A 22,448-nucleotide genomic window follows, 5' to 3' on the forward strand; every position below is an offset into this window, starting at 1 on the left:
CTTTATTTCATGATATGTTTCAAATATGTAAGACAGTGATGGTTATGTATTACATCTTTATTAAAATATGAGCTCTTAATTATTCTGTTATATACATTATAAAAAGTAAGAAACCTTCATTTTCATCGATCAATTTTTATATGAAATGTATATAAAATAAAATATATCCAACTACTTAAACTACTATATTTTTTCTATGTTTCTTGTTACAATACGATGAAATATCATAGAATTTTCTTACATCATTTTGTACCATTATCATATCTTTAAATAAAAAAAATGTTTTTAAGTTTATCGTCTTTTAAAAATGAATAATTTTCATCAGTTAGATCAGGTTAAAGAGAAATAATACAATAATTATGTCATTTATTCATGTAGATTTTTTAGGCGTTTTATTGTGTTATATTTGAAGAACAAATCACAGAGAAAACATTAATAAACACTAAAACTATATTGTGGTTTGGGTTTATTTATTACTGTGTCCTGCGCGCTGATCGGTCGGAGCTCCAGTGAGGGAGGGGCGGGTCCAGTGCGCGGTGACGTCAGACTCGGCGGTGGCGGTGTCATGGCGCGGATGGAGCTGAGCGCGGAGCCGCAGTGCTGAAGCCCGAAATGGAGAAAAATGCGAACCTGCACCGGGACTCCGGCGGGAGCTCGGTGTGCGCCACCGTCCCGGCGGAGCCTGGGGAGGTCTGGGCGGCCGGAGGTGCTGGGAAGAAGGATCTGTGCGCGGGGGAGAGCCCCGGCGGTGACCAGCAGACGGAGCGAAAGAACGGCGGCGGAGTGGCCGAGCCAGGCTCACCCAACCTCGGCTTCACGCAGGCCGAGGCCCCGCTGCCTGGAGCAGGGAAATCCGGTGAGGCGTGCAGCAACGGGCCGGGGTGCGGGCCAGCCGGGGCTTCTGGTGGACCAGCCCAGGTCCTTTCAACACAGTCCACTCAGTTAGAGTCCAAACAAACCAGAGAGAGCAGAGTGGAGCCCGCTGTGCCTGATGTGGGGGCTGGAGACATCCAGTCAGACGGGATGGACCATGGAGGCCAGGCGCTGGTGGAGGAGCTCTCTGAGCCGGCCTCTGCTGGCCCTTTGGTCAGTGGAAGTGAACCATCTCCCAGTCCAGATTCTCTGGACTCTTCCTCCATCCTGAACTCCTGCCCCAGCTCGGAGGTGAACGGAGAAGGCCTGGAGGAGGAAAGGGGTCTGGCCTCCTCAGCTGTTGGGGAAGAGAAGAAGGTGGCCTGCTGCAAGGACCGAGGAGCTGGACAGTCCATATACCACATCAAGTGGATCAGGTGGAAAGAGGAGAACACGCCCATCATCACCCAGAACGAGAATGGGCCCTGCCCTTTGCTGGCCATTATGAATGTCCTTCTGTTGGCCTGGAAGGTAAATTGAGGGCGTGCTGATTGTTGGGTGTTGTTTTTAAAAACATATCTCTCCTAGGATTCACCGCTGGTCAACCAAAGGTTCTTGTTTATGGAAAAAAACAGCTGGACTGTGCTGCGTCTTGTAAGTGATCTTGAACGCTTTGTCATACAGTGTCAGAAACCACAAAAACAAGTCTGTTTGAGATTACTTAACAACTAAGAGCCTTGCAGCTGCAGCGCACGACCACAGAAGCAAACCTTATAAGTGACTGAAACACTTGCAGAACTAATGCAGGGATAACTTTTCAGCCCTGCTGTTTGTTTTGAATCCTTGCCTTTGTCCATGCGTATGTACAGCAAGGGGAAAAAAATCAAAACAATAGTCTGTTAAAGGACAACTCCATGCTGTTTTCAAAATTCCTGCATAATTACGTTATTACAGTGTAAACAAAGTCTTTCAGATCGTTTTTTGTGTGAAATGCTCCGTTTTAGAGAAATGTACAAAGTCGGAATTGCTCACAGTGGTGGCGATAGGAACCAGACGTCTAAAGCACTTAATGCCTCTAAAACCTCCCTCAGGTTAGTACGTGAAATGGTTACGAATTCACCACCTGATGCCTCAGACGTTATTTTAAGGTAATAAGAAGATTTTGCCTCAAATGTATGTATATTATTAAATCTATTCATGGCAAAAGGGCACACGCAGGGTATTGCAAGTCAAAATAGTTCCCAAAGAAAACGTCTGATTCATGCGGACACCTGCAGGTTCACTGTTCGTTTCGGATAGTAACTATGCAGAAAGTTCATAATTCAGTGTAAGGAACGTTTATTTCCTTCCACTGTTGGCATGCAATTTAATACTCAGCGGAGCACATCCTGAATTATTCTGTCATCGCTGACATTGAACGGCTTATAATTATCAAAAAGACCAAAAAAAAGTGTCTCTTTGTGCCTCTTTTCATTCCGGCCCCTCTTTTTTTAATTATCTTTTGAGATTGGCAGTCTTTTGGAGTCTGGAAATTTAATCAGACCCCAAAACGTCCTGCGCTGCATTTGATCAGATTTTCCTCTTGACAAGTTCTGCTCCTCCAGCTATTTAAAAGATGTTATTTTTCTGTCGTGGTAGCCTCTCGTTTCCTGTGTGGCTCTGCTAAGCAGTCCCTGCACGGTCACAAACAGGGCCGCGTTCTGGATTTCTGCCTTCGACTCATTTGCATCATAAAGATAACGTTTAATTACTGCGTTTGACGGCTAGCTGGCAGGCCGCAGAGGCTCCTTTCGAGTGTTCATTCTTTAATCTTCGAAATGAGACTCCGTGTCTCTCAGCCTCGCACAACTGCTTTTGAAAACTCACCACGGTTTGTGGAGATGATTGCCACCGTGGGGACCGGTTTTAAGCACACTAGCCTGATTGGAACGACTGGTCTGTGTCTGTGGCCTACGGGAGCTGACGCAGCAGCCCTCCAGGCCTTAACTCACTGCTGCGAGCTCTACAGGTGCAGCCTTTAAGACTGTGGTTCCAGTCCTGGTCCTGGAGTAGCCCTGTCCTTTTTTTTCGATGTTTTCCCTGCTTTGATGCTCCTGATCCAACTAATTGGCTTGTTCAGAAGCCCTTCCTGAGGTGACGTGAGTGCACTAAAATGTGCAGGAGGGTGGTTTTCTCAAATGGAAGTTAATGCAATGGCAAATACTGGGGTGTTTTCAGCTATTATTGGTCAGCTTCCCTTATATTTATATGCATTTTCTTTAACGAACAACACAAGTTTCACCCTGCGGTTTTATGGTTACATTCATTTTGATGTTCAGATGGTAAAATATGAATTTGGCAAAGCAGCCTTTCCTCACAGTGTCCCATCAACTTACAGATGCATTTGAAACTTTAGCAGCTTGTTTGAATTAGGTTTTAAGTTACATAAATATCATCAATAATTTGCTTTTTTTATTAATTGACAGTTGTGTTTTTTGTAGCTATGTTTTATTGTATTGTTTTGTTGTCTGTTAACTTTATTTAAATGGGTCATATCCTGCATTTTCATGTATTTCCTTTCCCCTGATGTCCATTTGTGTGGTTTTATGTACCAGAAAGTCATAATTAGTTTTTATATGACCATTTTTCCAACCTCTCTTTATCCCTCAGAATGATACAGATAATACTGGTTTTGTTACACAGACTTTAAAGCTGATGTATGGAGGTGTTTGCTCCTTATAACTTCAATTGGGATGGGCTGAATAGGCAAATCTATGTAAATTAGTTTGTTCTCGTAACATCACAGAAACAACGAATTCAAAAACGGGCTCGTTTTTGTAGTGTAGATTCTGAATATGAACTGTATGCTATGTTCTTAAAACACAGACAGTATAGTAATGCCATGTGGTAAGAGTGCACATAAAGCATTGGTTATAAGAAATATAGATTAAATTATATAATAAATAATAGCAATAACAACAATAATAATAATAATAGCAATATATTAATTATAGATCTTTGCTTAATAGAGGAACATAGTAAGTTCTCTGACAAAATCAATTATACAAGTCCATACATCAGTAGTTTTGTCTGTAACTCCCTGGTATTATATGTTTTTGCATTTTTATTTCTTATTTTTTGTGCTTTCTTGGCTACAGCACACACATCTCAGCATCAACTATGCTTTAAACAAACTTTAAATACAAACAAACAACAATACAGGTATTTTTAGTAGTGTGTAAAATCTGATATTAATCCATGGATGGTCGCCTTGATGACACGCTGTGTTTACACTGGGAACATAAAACGTACTGCAGTGTTCTGTTAATTCTGTACCATAGTCACCTTACGTACTGTGCTCAGCGGCTGAAGGCTGATATACGTAACAGAAGGAACCGAAGAATCTTCAGAGGAAGCTGCAGTTTCAAATATTAAAAATTTCAAGCAAGAGATATTATTGTAGTTCAGTAACTACATTTCTGTGCAAAATGATATGCATTAGACTATTTGCAACATGCAGCGAAGGATTTCAAAATGTTCTAGCCTAACAGTAAACAAGTATCTTAGCCTTGCTAACAGTAGCTGCTAACCTAGATGTGGCTCACTGATAAGAGGTTGGTTTGACATTTCCGTTTAGCGCTGAACATTAGATGCTCAGTTTGAGATGATGCTACCCTACATTAATCAGGCCCTCAGATCAGGTGCGTCAAGCTGGTCTCCTTCCAGGCCACAGCTCCGCAGACATTTACATTTTCCCACGTCTAATGCTCTGAATTCAGTTGATGAAGGCCTTGTAAATTAGCTGGTGGGTTCAATCAGGTGTGTTTAACCCTCTTGGCCCCCAGACTGCTATTGTTTTTAAATATGACAGTAAAAAAATAGATATAAATTAAAAAAGGAACAACAAAGACGACCTGATAACACAAAAAGATGTCATTAATGTAGTTAGGAGAGTGAGAAACTGAAGTGTGGGCCCAAGTACAGGCTGTTATATAGTGCATAGTTCCTGAATTGAGACACGGGGGAGGTCTGCACACCACTGCTTTGGGAACAGGATTGAAATCTCCCTCAGTGACCCACATTTCTCTTCTTTTCTCTTTTCTCTCCTTCAGGTCAAGTTGCCGCCAATGATGGAGATCATAACAGCAGAGCAACTGATGGAGTATCTGGGTGAATATTAATGAATTTGAATAATTCTGTCTTATTTTGCTGCTGTATTTATTTGAAATCTTTATGATACGAACAAATGTATGTGTTATGTTTGTTCTCAAACTTCCCTAAGCGCATATCTGAACTGTTGTCCAGTTAGACCGGTTTACAGACATTGATTAGGAGATGAAATGTTCCGAATTACAGATCTGTTAACATGTGGGTTAAGAAACAGTGCAGCGCACAGGTTGAAAAGGTCTGGATACGCTTAAAATTGCCTGGAGGTTCCTCTCACTAATTGCTAGTTTGTCCCAGGGCCGCAGTTCTGGCTTTAGGCTGTGTGGTTGTCAGAATTACAGGATGGCGTTGTGTCGTTTTTCTGTGAGCTCCCTGCTGGGACACGTTCTGTATGTTCTGCTACGTGAGAAGCTGAGCCTTCATGCTGGAAGCATTGCACTGTGTTCCCTTGTCAGTCCTACAGCACTCGTCTGTCCTCGTAAACCGTCTGTTTGAAAAGGCCATCAGCACCTCCACTGCTGTGGATGGAGCTATGAGACTAGTAACGGTTGGCATGGAAAAATAGACTAATGTTGTTTTGTCTGCATCGTCCATTTTTATAGATAACAGTATGTCTTACAGTGAAAGTATTAGAGATCACTGAAAGGCACACTCCAGTCAAAATAAAATTAACCATCTCTTCATCTCTTACTTGCATCCTACATTCTTAAAAAAGGATGGTTCTTTAAAGAAAATGGTTCTATGTAGAACCATGAACACTCAGTGAACCTTTTGCATGATTAGGATTCTTTGCATTGTGAAAGTGTTATTCAGCCCGTTGGAGAATCTGTTGTGTATGGTCCTATATAGAACCATTTTTGAAAAGGGTTCTATGTAGCACCTAAAAGGGTTCTGCTATTGTTACGATGTCAAGCTTGTAACAGTAAAAGGACCCCTTTTGGTGCTATAAGGAGACAGATATATACTCCATATAGAACCATCTAAAGCACATTATCCATCAATCTGAAGAACGCTTTCATGGTGCAAAGGCTTCTTTGAGTGTTCATGGTTCTACATAACTAACTAAAGAACCCTTGAAGAACCATCTTTTTTTCCAAGTGTGTTCAGAGATGCAGTGGTGGTCTTTAGAGGGAGAATTTCTGGCCTAAAGACTAGTAAAACCCCCTTCTGATGATGTGTCATGAAGGTGGGAGGAACCTTGGAAATACATCTGCGTCTGCTTTGTGGTGGATTTTTTTGGGGGTGAGTTTGTTTGTTTATTTATTTATCTATTTATTTATTTGGTTGGTTGGTTGGTTGGTTGGTGGATGGAGACGGCAAATGTTACTGCTAGGAAGCTGAATATTGTATTGCAGCCATATAACTATAATAATTGTCTCCATTTCATTGTTAAAATGGAGAGAATGCACTAATCAAATGACAGAAATTACTCATCAGATGATGCAGTCAACAAGCTAAAATTAGCAGTTTAACTTGCTATCTAGATATCTCACCTCAGTGTGGCTCCTTTTTCCTCACTGTTAGTGTCTGGTGTGGTTAATCGGTGTCTCACTGATGTGAGAGTAATACTACTGCTAGTTTGGTTGCGTTTATCAGCCAATAGCTCAGTGGCTAGGCTAGCAGCATGCTTTACAAGCTGTGTAAAGCATGCTGGGTATTGTTGTGACAGTCATAAAATGAAGAAAAGCAAGAAAGTGATATAAAATATTCAGAATTCTGTCAAACCAATAAGGCTGAGGGATGCAGTGCTGCACTACTGAACACCGCACAACACAGCAGATAACATTCATATGCCAGTTTTAGGCCGGAACGGTTCCTTTACTCAGCACGGTTTGAGTATGTGATGATTTAAGCATGCAGTTTGCATGATGTTAAACTGATGGCTAGAAGCTTCCCTTACTTGTCAGCTACACTAGCATTCAAAAGTTTAAATGTTAATAATTAATATCAAATTAATGTCAGAATGATAGTTGCTATTATGTTATACAGTAATGCCCTGTACAGTGTAGATTGCACTGAAGCTAGACACCAGATACACTATATAGACAAAAGTATTAGGACTCTTACACAACACCTACAGGAGCTGTTATGACATCCCATTCTGAATCCATAGGCATTAATATGGAGTTGGTCCCCCTTTGCAGCTATAACAGCTTCCACTCTTCTGGGAAGCTTTCTGTAAGACTTTGTAGAGAGTCTGTGGGAATGTTTGCCCATTCATCCAGAAGAGCGTTTGTGAGGTCAGACACTGATGTTGGACGAGAGGCCCTGTCTCGCAATCTCCATTCTAGTTCATTTGATGGGGTTGAGGTCAGGGTTCTGTGAGGGCCAGTCACATTCTTCCACACCAGACTCACCCAGCCAGGCCTTTATGGACCTTGCTTTGTGCACTGGGACTCAGTCATGGTGGAACAGAAAAGGTTCTCTCCCAAACTGTTCCCACAAAGTTGGAAGCATAGAATTGTCCAAAATGTCTTGGTGCTGAAGCATTAAGATTTCCCTTCACTGGAACTAAGGGTTCTAGACCAACCCCTGAGAAACAACCCCGTAGCATTATCCCTCCTCCACCAAACTTTACAGCTGGCACAATGCAGTAACGTTCTCCTGGCATTAACCGACCGTCCATCAGATGGGCAGATAGAGAAGCGTAATTTGTCACTCCACAGAATACGTTTCCACATCATGCTTGGTGATGTAATGTTTGCATGCAGCTGCTTGGCCATGTAAACCCCGTGCCGTGAAGCTCCCGGCGTCTGATTCATCACAATTTTTGCAGTGTGGAGATAAGCAGAGAAGAATCAGCTTAAGTGTGTGAAGTCAAGGGCAATAATATCATGCAGATGTTTTGTTTGGGAGCCAATAAATCGCTTGTTAGCCAGCAGCTGTGCTCATAGCGGGGGAGTCTGAGGTGGGGCAGTGGGTGCAGTGCCCCTACGGACTCCAGCCTTCCTCCTGAAGAGTGACCTTCCTGCAGACCTCAGTTCCAACCATGGTTTGCCACACCTCCTCCAGCTATTCAACCTCTTCCCAAGTCCCTGATTGGCTGGATCAGATGTATTAGAGTTAAGAAAGGGGCGGGGCAGCTAGTTGGATACAAGTTGGAAATGAACTCTGCAGGGAAAGAGCTCTCCAGGACCAGGATTGGAGACAAACTGCTTTATAGTATTGAAATAATGACTGGAAAGGATCAAATTGAATTATACAAAACTGCTTAGAATTATTTGATTATGTTGTGTGATTATTTTCCTAAAATAACATATTTAAACACTGTTATTGCACAGCGAAATGTGTTTTTAAAGAAAAACATGGAATAGTTGCAGCACTTGTTTATACGAATGTGCATGTAAAATAAGCACATCCACTTCTGTTTTTGGATTACCATGTGGAAAAATTATTAATATTATTGTTTTTTTTGTGTTTTTATATTCTTATTATTAGTACTATAGATGATGCTGATTAATAGTTTGCGTTAGTTGACTGATAAGCATTTTTTCAGGTTGTTTAATTGTAACGCTCAAATCCAGACTTTTGAACGCTGCAGTATATCACTCTCAGAAAAGTGAAATCGCCCTGGTTTTAATCCTCTTTTTCTCAGTGGTATTACTTTACAAATGCAAGTCAATAACTGAGTAATTTGGTTTGTTTCAATGAAATTAAGTGAGTTGTCAGATTTACTCCGTACGTGTTTGTTTGGTCGGTGTAAATTTGTTGATTATACAGCTGTTAGTTCCGGCCACGCAAGCTGATTGGTTGAGAGGCGTTCTAATCGTGCTGTTATTTCACCATAACATCACGTTTTTTTTCACAAACACATCACATCACATCACTCCGCTGAGACGCCGTTGCTAAGCAACGACTTTGACAGCTGTAGGAGACGCTCAAGCCATTCGAACGTTTTTACTTCCTACTTTGCACAAACCGAAAATGGACACTTTTAAGATCACATTTGACCGACAGCTGAACTGGTCAGACTCTAAAGATGAGACTTCACTCAATTCCCAAACTGTCATCACCACTGAGCAGCTTTTCAGTCGGCAGCTGTGACAGAAGAACAGCTAAACAACCTGGAATCAGCCAGAAATGAACTCAACACCATTCGCCAAACTAAATGGGCTGTAAGATGCTTCACGGACTGGCTGGAACAAAACAACATTAATACTGATCTGGCAAAAAATGACAAAACTGAGCTAAACTTGATATTGCGGCAGTTTTATGACTCAGTCTGAACTTCATAGGCGAGGCTCACTGCTGGCTGTGCAGCGAGTGGGCGGGGTGGGTTACTCTGACGAAGCAACAAGCTGCTTGTTAAGGAACTATACTTTGGCGTAAGGAACTGCGAACATCAAAACATATTAAACGCCGCGTTCACAGCCCAGTTTATTAATTTCTTACTTTATTTATTTAACTGTTGTATAAAAGCAATAGAAATAACATCATGGCTGTGACGACCTATGGCACTCGCCTTCGATGATGTTATAACACACTCCCTCTCTTGTTCTATTGCTTAAGTAAAACTCAGCATCTTTCCTATTGGCTCCTGGCATCTGCTGTTGGCATATTGTTTTACTTGTTTTACTCCCCCTCCTCATGGTGCCTGCCTTCCATTATGTGTGCATCTTTCTTATACTCCACTGTTATTATACACCACCCAGCTACACTGTTGTTGACTGTGAGCGCAAGTTACCGTATAATCTTACAGTAATGCATTAAAATAATCATTCCGGTTAATTAGAACTCACTTGTGTTTGATTCATCTTAATCCACTGAGTAGATTTTACCCCGTTCTGCATCTTAAAAGCTACATCACACAGCTGTGTGGAGTCACTTGACGTGACATTTTAAATTAAAATTTCATTAAATGCGGTCTTGTAGCTTCAGTGCAAAACTAAAGAAGCAAAGTTCAGACACCAAACATGTCTTGGCTGATGAGCTACGTGTGAAGTAGGGGGCAGATAGTGCAGATGAGATTTTTTGGCTGTACCTTCGCTTTAAGTGGCCCATGGTCAGGTGCTGACGGACAGCACCAGATCAGGGGAATACCCGAGTGTCTTTCCCCGAGTAACATCACAGAAACTCGATTCCTATTTCCAGTCTGCCCTGCTGCCCCCCTTTTACCCTCATAGGCCCTGGCACTGTGCCCATGCCGTAACATGGGGCAGGGGGAATGGAGGAACAGGGGGTGTCTTATTACAGTAAAGAATAACACACAGTGTACTGAGAGAAACTCTCTGTTGCTAAGCCTTCTGATTTCATCTGTTCCCGGCATGGCTTTCTGAGAGGCCCAGCGGCTGGAGAGTGCTGTTACTTAAAGGAAGACTCCAGCGTTTTTCAACCTAATCACTGCCTCCACATCTGTACCAGTATATTAACAGACTGCGAGTGCCTTTACATGCACTTAATAATCCGATTATAATCGGATTTCTGCAGTTATCTGATTATTCAAATGGTTACGTAAACAGCACTCTGACTTCTTAGATCAGAGTAAGGTCTAGAAATCTGATACAGGGAGCTGGATTTTAGGTCAGTAATCAGAATTCTCAGTGCATGTAAACTCTTACTCTGATTTCTTTCGGATTCCTCAGTCTGCACATGTGCGAAAACAGACGACGGTACCGGAAATAAGTAAGCAGCGTTGCCACAAGATGCAGCAAAACACTTTTGGAGCGACGCTGAAACCAAATACATGCTTGACGAAATGAAGGATTTAAATATTCTTCATCTTCTAGATGATGTTTGTTCATATTTTCAAGTAAACTGGTGCATGTTTCAGGTAAAAGCCATGGCATGAAGTTTGAGTTTTACATTACGTTTACGTCGCGTCTTCTTCTGTGAGTTTGTTGGTCTGCTATAAAGCAGAAATCTGATTACTGTCTGACTCGTAGACCTGGAGTTTTCACATCATCTGATTACTCAAATGCATGTAAACGCAATGATGTTGCTGTAAAGAACAGAAAACATATGTAATATAAAAGCCAACAGCGTGTGTTGAAGCAACTGCCCATTGACCTCCACTGTATCGTTTGTGTGGTTTTTGTACCAAAAATAGTCGTAATTAGTTTTTACTTAACAGTTTTCCAACCTTTTTAAGCCCATTGAGTTAAACAGGCTGTTTTTGTTACTGTGCTTTTAAGACTGATTTATGTAAACGAGCTCCGTTCTGGTTGGCTGTCCTGTATTGTGGTTTGTTTAAAAAGCAGTCCAGGCTGAAACACTCCTTATAACTTCACCCTGAGTTGGGCAGGGGCTATACTGCAGTAGGCTTGATATATATTAGATTTTGTGACCTCACAAGAACGCTGAATTCAAAATGGGTTGTTTTTGCAGTTTAGTTTCTATAAATGGACTGTATGGTCTCGGGAGTGAATGGTAGGTTTTGAAACTGTATTTACATCATGTACCTATATACTACATCAGACCCTTATGTCAATAAAGAGAGGAAAATTGGCTTTTCCATGATATGGGCCCTTTGAATAGCTCAGGTCAGCCCTAGTCCGTGGTAATCGACTGTGTCCCTGCTGATGCAGATGATGGAGATTAGGCTGAAAAACGCTGGGCTGTTCCTTTAAATGCCTGTAATGGATAGTCATTGGTGTTGCTGTTACAAATGAGAAATATGAAGTACACCAGCTGCTGAGTTATGTGACAGCTCGCAAGTCCTGAAAGGGGTCCAGATTAGTCATGCTGAGATGGTTCAGAAGAGAGAGAGAGAGAGAAAAACAGGGAGCGAGAGAGCTGTGTTGATACTCATCGGATGTTGTGTGCTAATGCTCTAAATGGGTGGTGTAATAGTGAGTAGAAATTCTTTGCATTCTGCACAGCTAAAATGAGAAACAGTGTAGTAAAGACGGTGTCAACACCACCGTTCCCACAGGGGACGATCCTGCATAACACATCATAGCTGACGTATCAGATAGCGATGTGCACGGGTACTTGACCGTTCGAGTAATCAAATACTGAAGTATTCAGGTCCTGAAATCACTGATCACTATTATCACATTCATTTTATTTCATCATGACGGAGAAGTGAAACACTGATAACAGGACTGTAAAATGTGGCTGGTTAACTTGTGTTGGCGAGTATCTGTAGACCAAATCAGAGTGTTTGTAAACGTAATGGTTGGCTCTATATCTGAGTGGATAACTTACGTCCAGTCAGCGTGGAAGCAGCTCAGTTTACAGAAGAATATTACAGGATATACAGTAAATTCAAACATAACAAACAAAGCATTGGCAACAAAGGTAAGATGAGGCTGTAATGTCTAATGTACTCATTTACACCGATCAGGCATAACATTATGACCACCTCCTTGTTTCTACACTCATTGTCCATTTTATCAGCTCCACTTACTATATAGAAGCACTTTGTAGTTCTACAGTTACAGACTGTAGTCCATCTGTTTCTCTGCATACTTTGTTAGCCCCCTTTTACCCTGTTCTTCAGTGGTCAGAACCCCCATGGACCCTCACAGAGCAGGTACTATTTGGGTGGTGGATCATTCTCAGCACTGCAGTAACACTGACGTGGTGGTGGTGTGTTAGTGTGTGTTGTGCTGGTCTGAGTGGATCAGACACAGCAGTGCTGCAAGGAGGTGGTCATAACGCTATGCCTGATCGGTGTTTGTCGTAGATTTTACTTGTTTTCCTTGTTTTCCAGCTTTCAAAAGCAGGCAGAGCTGCTAATCCCACTGAGAGATCAAATGTGTGATCACATTTACAGTTCAAGCCAAAAATTTAGCGAATCTTTACTTTTCCATGTGAAGTTGCCAGGCTCTCTTACATCACCAATACCTGCACCAGAACTACACACCTAAAAAGATGGTTGTTCAAGGGTTCTTTAGTAAAGGCAATGGTTCAATCTAGATCTAATGATGAGTGCTGTGCCGGTGTCCTACCCTTCACACGGTCTTACCATGCATGTGTGCATCATTAGTGCAGGACAGTAACGTTTTGTTGCATTTTTAATGTTAATTCAGCCTTAATTCGGGTGTATTATACAGGCTCAGCTGAATGTTACTGCTTACCTTCTGATAAGTTTATTTAATCTATCAAAATGTCCTTCCTACAGTTTTATGTAGAGCTCTACCTATAAATAGGCGCTATGTTAGGACATTTCAGCAAGGTAGCACAGTTCGTCAGAGCACCGGTTAGCCCTTTTAGCTCAGTAGCTCATTTTCCTCGGCTATTTTCGAATAAAACACGTTTAAAAGTGTGATCCTCTGTGTGCTGCTACACCAGTGCAGTCACATAAAAAGATAAACCTACAGTCTTACGTTAATGTCAGGTTTCCTTATCTGCAGTTAACTGATTACCCGATCTTTAATCCTTACACATACTTGAATATCAGTGTTAGTTAAAGTGCACGTCTAACACACACACGCACGAAACACACACATATAAAATGTGTGTGTGTGTTAAATAACGCAGTAACTGAGGAAACATCCCCTGGTGTGCGAAACAGCAAGTTTCGTTTTAAAAAGCTTCCAGATGGACGTCTAGATGAAACTAAAGTATCACTAAAGGTCACCACTATAGGAACAGATAGCACTCGCAATATGAACGCAGCAGCAAGGAACCTACCATTTGAGCATACGCCCTGTGCAGCGCACGTTATACAGAGGGTCATCACAGTGGCCCTCCATGACAGCGGGTTTGTCGATGCTTTAGCCGAGCGCAGTAAAGTAGTCGGACATTTCAAACACAGTTCTGCAAACACCTCTCAGCCTCTCATGGTCAAGAAGAGGAGGTTCCCCCGCGCTGGAATTCAACTCTCGAAATGATAAAGCGAGTCCAGCACAACAAAGGCAGACAGAAGGCAACACTGGCACAGCAGAAGCACAGTTTAGCCATGACTTTTCACTGGCATACAGTTCTTTTCTACTACTACTGCTCAAACGTCACGATTAATCACAACCTATTAGTGATCTGATTAATTTGATTGATAATTTTTTTTTAATCGATTGACACCACTAATGTTTGTTGGTGTGTATGTATATGTGTGTGTGTGTGTGTGTGTGTGTGTGTGTATGTATATGTGTATATATACATGCTGCTGCTGTCGGAACAAAACCTCGTATCTCCAAAATGGTAACTTTACAAGAGAAGGAAAAAAATCTACTTTACTTTCAATGTAAGTCGATGGAACCAGAATGTTTTCCAAGTTATTTTGGGCCGTTTCTTTTGGTCCATACATCATTAAATTTGCACACAATATAAAGAGTAACATGTATTTTCAAATTATGTCAAAAAACTGAAAAATTGAGATACAAGGTTTTGTTCCAACAGCAGCGATATATATGTATTATATATGTGTGTGTGCGTGTGTGTGCGTGTGCGTGTGCGTGTGTGTGTGCGTGTGTGTGTGCATGTGTGTGTGCGTGTGTGTGTGTGTGTGTGTGTGTGTTTTCCATCATTGAAAAATGCCAGCTACGCCACATTTTGTGATTCATAAGGAATGTGCCCTGTTAAACCATGGATTTGTTATGACAGTGATGATGCTCTGATAGCTGTTGTGAATTGTAAGCCTTCTGGAATATTAAAAGCTTTTCCAGTATGTAGCTTAAAAGCAAATTCATGCACTGGAATAAAATATGCATGGGTTTCTGAAGGCACGGCCAACTTTTTGAGCCTGTTATGATGGAGTCTCAGTTACAGCAGTCATGAGTTTTGCAGTGACGTCTTGGTCCAGTTTCAGTGGGGAGAGCGTGATTGGTGTCTATTACATGTGCAGCAAAACAAGGTCTGAGGGCCCATATCGTACATTTTATTCTCTATTTATCTACCTTATTTTTCACATGACCGCTGCCCATGGTTCACTCAAAGCTTCATGGGCCGAAGGAGTGTATATGGGCGGGGCTAAACTGCTGTAGACTGAACAGGTGAATATACTTAAATGTCTTGGTTTTGTGGAGTTTAAATTGGACTGTTTTTGCAGTTTAATTTCCATACATAGAGTTTGGATAGAAAGGTATGTTTTGAAACTTGAACAACAATTACATACAACATTAAATTAAAAAGAGCAAGGATAATTCAGTTTTCCAATATATGGGCCCTTTAACTCAGCAGTAAACCCACCTCATCATGTCTCTGGTTGTTTGATTTGTAAACCAAAATCACAGCCTTGGATTTTAAAGTCTATTCTATTGACGGCTGATTTCATGTTAGGGCTGGAGGTATCAGGCCGATATTTTTTTTTTTTTCTTCTAAAAAATTCTTTATTTAATGTTTAAATCTCTGAAATACTATGCAAGGTTTATTACTGTTCAGTTAAAGGACACTTCTACTGATTTTTCAATATTTCTCATAATGTCTGCATCAGTCTTTATCATTAAGATGTAAACAAAGTCATTCAGAGTGGTTTGATGTGAAATGGTTAATTTTTGAGAAAATGATCAACTTTCGTTACAGTTATGGTGATAGAAACCAAGGGAACACAATATCTATCACACAAATATAAAGATTTTACTTTCTATCCAAAACCACCAGTGAACCCACACATGACTGAGTATTTATGTAATGGTGATAATGGTAAAATAGTAAAAAAAATAAGTTTTTTTGGAGACTGTTTTTGCCTTGCAAAGCTCTGCATGTGCTTTTTTAACATAAACGTATTTCAAAAAACAAGTTTTAGGTCAAAACCATCTCAAAACTATTGTGAAAAATTGTTTTAGACAGAAGCAAAATACTGTAACCATTTAGTAAAATGACTTTCTGAATGCTTCAGACGTCTGGTTCCCATCACCACCACTGTGAACAATTCTGACTCTAACTTTCTGTAGAACACAACGTTTCATATCAAATCACTCTGACTGTGTTTACACTTTAAAGACTTAATTATGCAGAAATTTGGAAAAATAGGTGAAATTCCCCTTTAAGCCCATTCTTAATTCTATTGTGTCCAAACAGTGTACAAAAATAACGTATAAAAAACTGTTTAGAAAACTTGAATTATTCGAATAATCATAAATAATCTGTAGTTTTCTTGATTACTAATATGGCCGATAGCGACAGCCTCAGACTTTTCTCCAAAGAAAAATTAACATGTGGCTCCTCTAAATGCAGAATCAGACACTCCAGCTTTAGACCAGCAGGCCCGCCCCACCCAGCGTGAGCCTTGAGGTCAGGCTCGGATATTTTCAAAAGAGAAACTGGACCGCTGGAGAGCGGAGACATGCTCCAGTCTGTCCACACCCCTCTCTCTACAGCCTGTCTGCAGCTGAGGGCTGGTTTAATAGTGCTAGTTTTCTGCAGCTCGTGCGGTTCCACGGCTGAGCTGAGGAGAAAACCCCTGGATGTAAATCGTGGTAGACAGAGAGTAAATGAAAATGCATGCCTTTCCATTCAGGCCTGCTTCTTTCCCCTGTTTGTTTATGAAGATTTATTGTACTCATAGACATTTGTTTATGAGGAAATGCAAGCTTCACTGTCCAAAAGTATCCAGACAGCCATTCTACAGTGAATTCAGCTACTTTAAAGGCTCCATGTCCTGCATTTTTCCTGTAATTCTCTTTCTCTTTTTTTTTGCCCTGAAGTCATGACCTCTCTTTATCCTGTAGAGTTATACAGATATTGTATTATATGTAAATGATCTCTGTTCTGATTGGCTGCCTAGTATTGTGCCATATTCACAAAGCAGTCTGTGCTTAGTAACTTCAGCATGAATAGGTGAGTATATGTAAGTATGTTGGGTTTTTTTTTGTGCCACCACAGAACAAGGAATTCAAAGCAGGTTGTTTTTACTAGTTTAGTGGATTGAATGGACTGGAGAGTAAATGGTACATTTTGAAGCAATAATAATAAATGGTAATAATAAATATTTGGTTTCTCATAATTTGGGCCATTCGAAATGCACCCACTGCTAACACAGGGTTTCATTTGTATAATCTCCATTGAAAAGCATTGACCAATAGAATGGGACACTCTGGAGCAGCCATACATGAGCCTGAGTTTGCCATGTCAAATGCCAGGCATCAGCTAGAGGGGTATAAAGCCCCCCAGCATCGGGCTGTGGAGCAGTGGAACTGTGTACTGTGGAGTGGTGGAGCTCCAGTACCTTTGGAATGAGTTGGAGTGACCCAGAACTGATCATCTAACATCAGTACCTGACCCTCACTAATGCTCTTGTGGCTAAATGCAATCAAATCCTCACAGCAATGTTCCAACGTCTAGTGTAAAGCCTTCCCAGAAGAGTAGAGACCGTTACTGCAGCAAAGGGAGACAAACTTCCCATTAATGACCTTAATTTGAGAAGAAACGCTGGTGTCTACAAACTTTTGGACATCTTTGTATATTAATGCCAGTTCCAATGTGTTCTGCAAAAAGCCCACAGAAAGCACACGAGGATCCATAATAATACCCCTCCCCCTTTTCTCTCAGCGCTGATGGAGGCCGTTACTGCTGCTAACTCTAGTGAATGGCCATAAGGCCATAATTAATGCGTTGGTTCCAGTGGAAAGCATCCGTCTTGCATTATGTCCAGTAACTCTGCTCTGTTATTGTTTTATTCCTGGGCAGAGAGTGACTCATGAAAGCGCACACACACGAATACATTTACTACTGAGTGGTCAAGAGGCTAAAACCTCCAGTAATTGAGGAACTGCTGAAAGTACTCAGATGTTCTGCCAAGCAGGACTTTTCCTCTCTGTTATAATGAAGGGCCTGTTGAGGAGCTGGTTATGGGTTGATTCATCATTAGTATACTGTGTTGTTTGTACATTGCTGTGCTGTTTAAAGTGAAAGTTTGTCAAAAAATCTAATTTCTGTATTTTTTCTTTACCCCAAATGTAGTCAGTCATCTTAGGCATGTCAGACTGCTTTTTGAATGAGCTGCAATACAGGGCAGCCAATCAGTTCACCTAAAAAAATATATTCGAAATTAAAAAACAGCCCCACACATTTTAAAAAAAGCAAAAATGTAAAATTACAATACATCAGTAAGTTTTCATGATGCATGATATGTGACGATATTTATTTATATTTAAAGTTTGCTTCTTTAGTTTTGCACTGGAGCCACGAGGCTAATGTAGCTAACAAATAATGGAAGTTCATAGCCACCTAGGGCTGGGCAGTATGTCAAAATGTACTGTTTTTGTGGTTAATTCCCTCACAAAATGTCTCAATATGCTTTTCCGGACTTATCATGGGATATCATCAGTTAACACTTCCCAACTGCATGTTTCATTACAAAGAGAGAATAAATAATCCTGTTCAGTTGGATTCATGCAGCACAGTATATAAAATATTGAATACAAATCGTTGTTTGTGTTTTTCACAATGTTTTTTTAAATGTGGCACTAAAGTTACTTGTAAATTATGAGATGTCAGGAAAAAATAAATATAAATAAATATCGTCACATATCGTGCATCATGAAAACTTACTGATGCATTGTAATTTTACATTTTTTGCTTTTTTTTTAAAATGTGTGGGGCTGTTTTGTAATTTCTAATAAATTTTTTTAGGTGAACTGATTGGCTGCCCTGTATTGCAGCTCATTCAAAAAGCAGTCTGAACACTCCTTATAACTTCAGTGTGAATGTGTGGGGCTATAGTCTTGTAGGCTGAGCAAGAGGATTTATGTAAATTCAATTTTGTGACATTACAAAAATAGTGAATTCAAAATGGGCTGTTTTTGGAGCTTCATTCCCCTATATGGGCCGTATGGGCTGTGAGCTGAATTGTACGTTTGAATTGTGTTTACATACTACAGTCTACCTATGGTTTCTGTAAAGCAATGAACTGCAGAAACAGGCGGTTTTTGCAGCTTACTTTCCATATATGGACTGCATGGACTGGCTGAATTGGACATTTTGAAATTTGAACAATATTTATATACTATATCAAAATTCTTTGATGTGTAGTATATAGTGTATGACAGGCTGTTATCTGTAGACATAGACAAAGTAGCTTACATAGCTAAAAACAGTAGCAGCTGAGTTGAGGCCTGGATTTTGTCCATTGTTATAGATAAGTGTGTCATACAGTATCAGTAACATAATCAAACATAGGCAAGTGTGTTAGAGATTAACTAACAAGTCCACACGGTTTGAGGCAAGAGTTTGATGATTCAGGCAGCAATCTGTACATGTTAATTGGTGTACATAAGACCAATAATAACATTAAACTCATAGCTCTGGTGATTTAAAGCACATATATCATGAAAAACTTTTATTTTTTAATTAAAGAGTTTGATGTAGTATGTAAACATGATACAATTTTGGAGTGTACCATTTACTTCTCAGTCCATACAGTCCGTATATGGAAACGGGCTGCTTTTTCTAATTTCATTGTTTTTGTGATGTCACGGAAATGCATTAACATTACATGTATACCGATTTAGACTAAAACAGTTTAGCCCCGCCCATTCACACTGAAGTTTATAACTTTATAACTATAGCAGGTTTGCTATTTTCCTTTTATTGAGCGAAGCAGCCGTTTAGAAGACATATTTTACATATAACAGTCTTATGGCACAGCTTTTTTAATTCCAAGGGATAAAATGAGATTGAAAAATTATAACATAAAAATCTAAAAATGAATTTTAGCTGTTTTTGATGTGTAAAACAAGCATAAATGTTATAAGTGGACCTCGGGGGGGGGGATGTAGGATATGGGCCCTTTAAAGAAGGGCAGCGCCAGTAACCACAGTAGTGCAGATTTTACAGAGATGGATAGATGGTGAGAGAGAGCGCGCATAAAGGGATCAGCATGAGAGGAAGAGCGAGGGCAGAGGTGGGGGGCGGGGTGGTCAGAGGGTTTTCCTGGCCAGAGAGGAGGGGAGGCGTCCGAGTGGAGCAGCTTGTGTTGGGGCTGCATTCTTGGCACCGGGCAGAGGAAGTGAGAGAGAATAAAGTTGCCCAGCTTAGTGCTTTTCATCCTCACTCTGGCAGGCCTGAAAGAGTCACTCCTTCTGTTCTGAAAGGCTTCAGGATCTTCAGATGAGTAGCAGGATGAATAATGAGGCTACAGACAGTATGAAGAAAACATTTTTCACTCATTCATTCATTCATTTATTCATTTATTTGGGGATAATCCCATCGCAGTGATACTTTTTTTTTTTGTTTGGGTCTGATCATTTTTATGTTCACCTGTTTCTAATTAATAGCCTCCCAAAGCTAATATAAAACAAATAAACTGTATATACAGTGGGCCCCAAAAGTATTTGGGCATGTTAACTATTGGTAAACTCAAGGTCTTTAGGCAGACGTCCATCAGCTGTGCAAGCAAACTATGTACACAGTTTTGAGATTATATCTCGTTTATATTATTTCTGTAATGTATTTATTCAGTTTTTGTGTTCGAGCTGTTTTTTGCTTGGTTTAGCTTCAACAACAACAACAACCATCCATAGAAGACTCTGTGAGAAAGTCGGAGAAGATTGCGGAGCAGCAGACTGTTTCCTTGCTCAGTGTTATAGTTCTCCTTAATGCTTAATAGCGTATGTGAATCGATAGTAATAGCTCTCTTGCTGAGTGTATGAATCACTGTGCTCAGGTTTTGATTTGGCAGTCAGCCCCCTGCGATCCTGTACCCACGGCAGTGTGTGTATGAGTGCGAGTTTGCGAGTAGAATGTTGATCAGGTGGTTGATAGGTGGTGTGCTGGTGGTCAGTCTGAGAGTGGGCTTGGCTGTCAGGCTGAAGACACCAGCCCCTCTTGACCTCTGCTGGACTCAGTTATCACTCAGAGGATGCAGAGGGGGCGACTGTGGATTTAAACAGGACTGTTTACGTTTAAATATTTAACTGTTTTTGTGTTTTTCACAATAGATATTATGTATAGCAGAGTAGCATATTGCTTCAACAGACTGGCTGGACAGTATATGAGACTTCTATCCATTCACAGTGTTTTTTATGTCTATATTTACTGAACCACACAAGTGACCAAAGCATGTAGCACATCTAATAGGAAAGTGCAATGTAATGCTAAATTACAATGGAATAATTAGGGTCAAATCATAACAATAAATATGCAGGACCTGACTGTAGGTCACCAGAAGCTGTTTTTTTAAGAAACAATGATTTAAACAGCTGCAAAGCTTGCCTGGTTAGCCCTTTAGAGGACACAGCGGACACAGCTCCACCAAACTTTACTGTTAGCATAATGCAGTCAGGCTGGTAATGTTCTCCTGGCATTCACCAAACCCAGACTCGTCCATCAGGCTGCCAGACTCCACAGAATATGTTTCCACCGCTCCACAGTCCAGTGGCGGTGTGCTGTACACCACTCCATCCGGCGCTTGGCATTGTGCTTGGTGATGTAAGACTTGCATGCAGCTGCTCAGCCATGCAAACCCTGCCATGAAGCTCCCGTGGCACATTTTCTGTGCTGGTATTAATGCCAGAGGAGGTTTAAACTCTGCAGTTATTGAGTCAGCAGAGCGTTGGTGACCTTTCATGCACTTTGCTCCTCAGCACTCGGTGACCCGCTCTGTAACTTTATGTGGTCTGACACTTTGTGGCTGAGTTGCTGTGGTTCTTAAACTTTTCAATAATACCCCTCACGGTCGATTGTGGAATATCTAGGAGGGAAGAAATTTCGAACGGACTTGTTGCAATGATCACATCCTGTTACAGAACCACGCTCGAATTCAGTGAGTTCTTTAGAACGACCCATTCTTTCACAAGTGTCTGTAAAGCTAGACTGCATGGCTAGGTGCTTGATTTCATACACCTGTGGCAATGGGACTGAATAAAACACCTTTTTGATTATTTAGAGATGTGTCCCAATACTTTTGTCCATATAGTGTATATCAGCAAAATCGATAAACAGAAAAAACGTAAAACGAAAGCTGGCAAAATGAGTGAAAATGAGCAGTAATCTTTTTGAAAAATTAGGTTTGATTTAACTCTCATTATTTGTATTTGCAGCGTATTTTGGACATTTTGATCTTTAACTCTCTGCTTGTGGATTTTATTATTGTATTTGAAACTTTTGACACGAAAGCAACTCCATAATACATAAATTGTTATTAAATATAGAAATTGGGATCAAATTAGGATGCATTGAAATTTCAGCCACTGAAAATGTTTCACTCAGATCACACAGAGAATCTCGAAGTTAAACAGGACTGTTTACGTTTAACTATTTAATTATTTGTATGGTTTTCAGTATTGAAATCAACCCAAGCTTTGATCAACCCCAAGATCTAGAACTTAATATACATGTTGATCTTTCTTTGAGCCATCTAACCAATCATAGTAATTTTTTTTTTGTTTGTTTATTTCTTTTTTAACTGTGCTGTGACCAATCACAGATCCAGATGAGTCAAAGTATTCTTATAATCCAGTAAAACTACTTTACTTTGGTAAATATAGTGCAGTCTAATAAGGGATGTGCTGATGTGGGCATTGGGATTAAATGAGGGATGCACTAAATTTTTGGCCACTGAAAATGTTCAGCCAAAAATACTCAAGATGTTGGACCAAAAATAACAAATTACAAATAAAAATGTAAAT

The 22,448-nt window shown here is 40.5% G+C and overlaps 1 protein-coding gene across 1 annotated transcript in view; it reads left to right on the top strand.

The window, feature by feature from the left end:
- Positions 1-583: 583 nt before the first annotated feature.
- Positions 584-22,448, top strand: part of mindy2 (MINDY lysine 48 deubiquitinase 2) — a 54,439-nt gene continuing 32,574 nt past the window's right edge. The window contains exons 1-2 of the mRNA XM_036584393.1: positions 584-1,383; positions 4,944-5,001. Of these exons, the coding sequence (XP_036440286.1) occupies positions 613-1,383; positions 4,944-5,001 (829 nt within the window). The 5' untranslated portion in view covers positions 584-612. The remainder of the gene's footprint in view (positions 1,384-4,943; positions 5,002-22,448) is intronic.

This window comes from Colossoma macropomum, unplaced genomic scaffold, assembly GCF_904425465.1.
Source record: "Colossoma macropomum unplaced genomic scaffold, Colossoma_macropomum, whole genome shotgun sequence".
In the NCBI taxonomy this organism is placed as follows: Eukaryota; Metazoa; Chordata; class Actinopteri; order Characiformes; family Serrasalmidae; genus Colossoma; species Colossoma macropomum.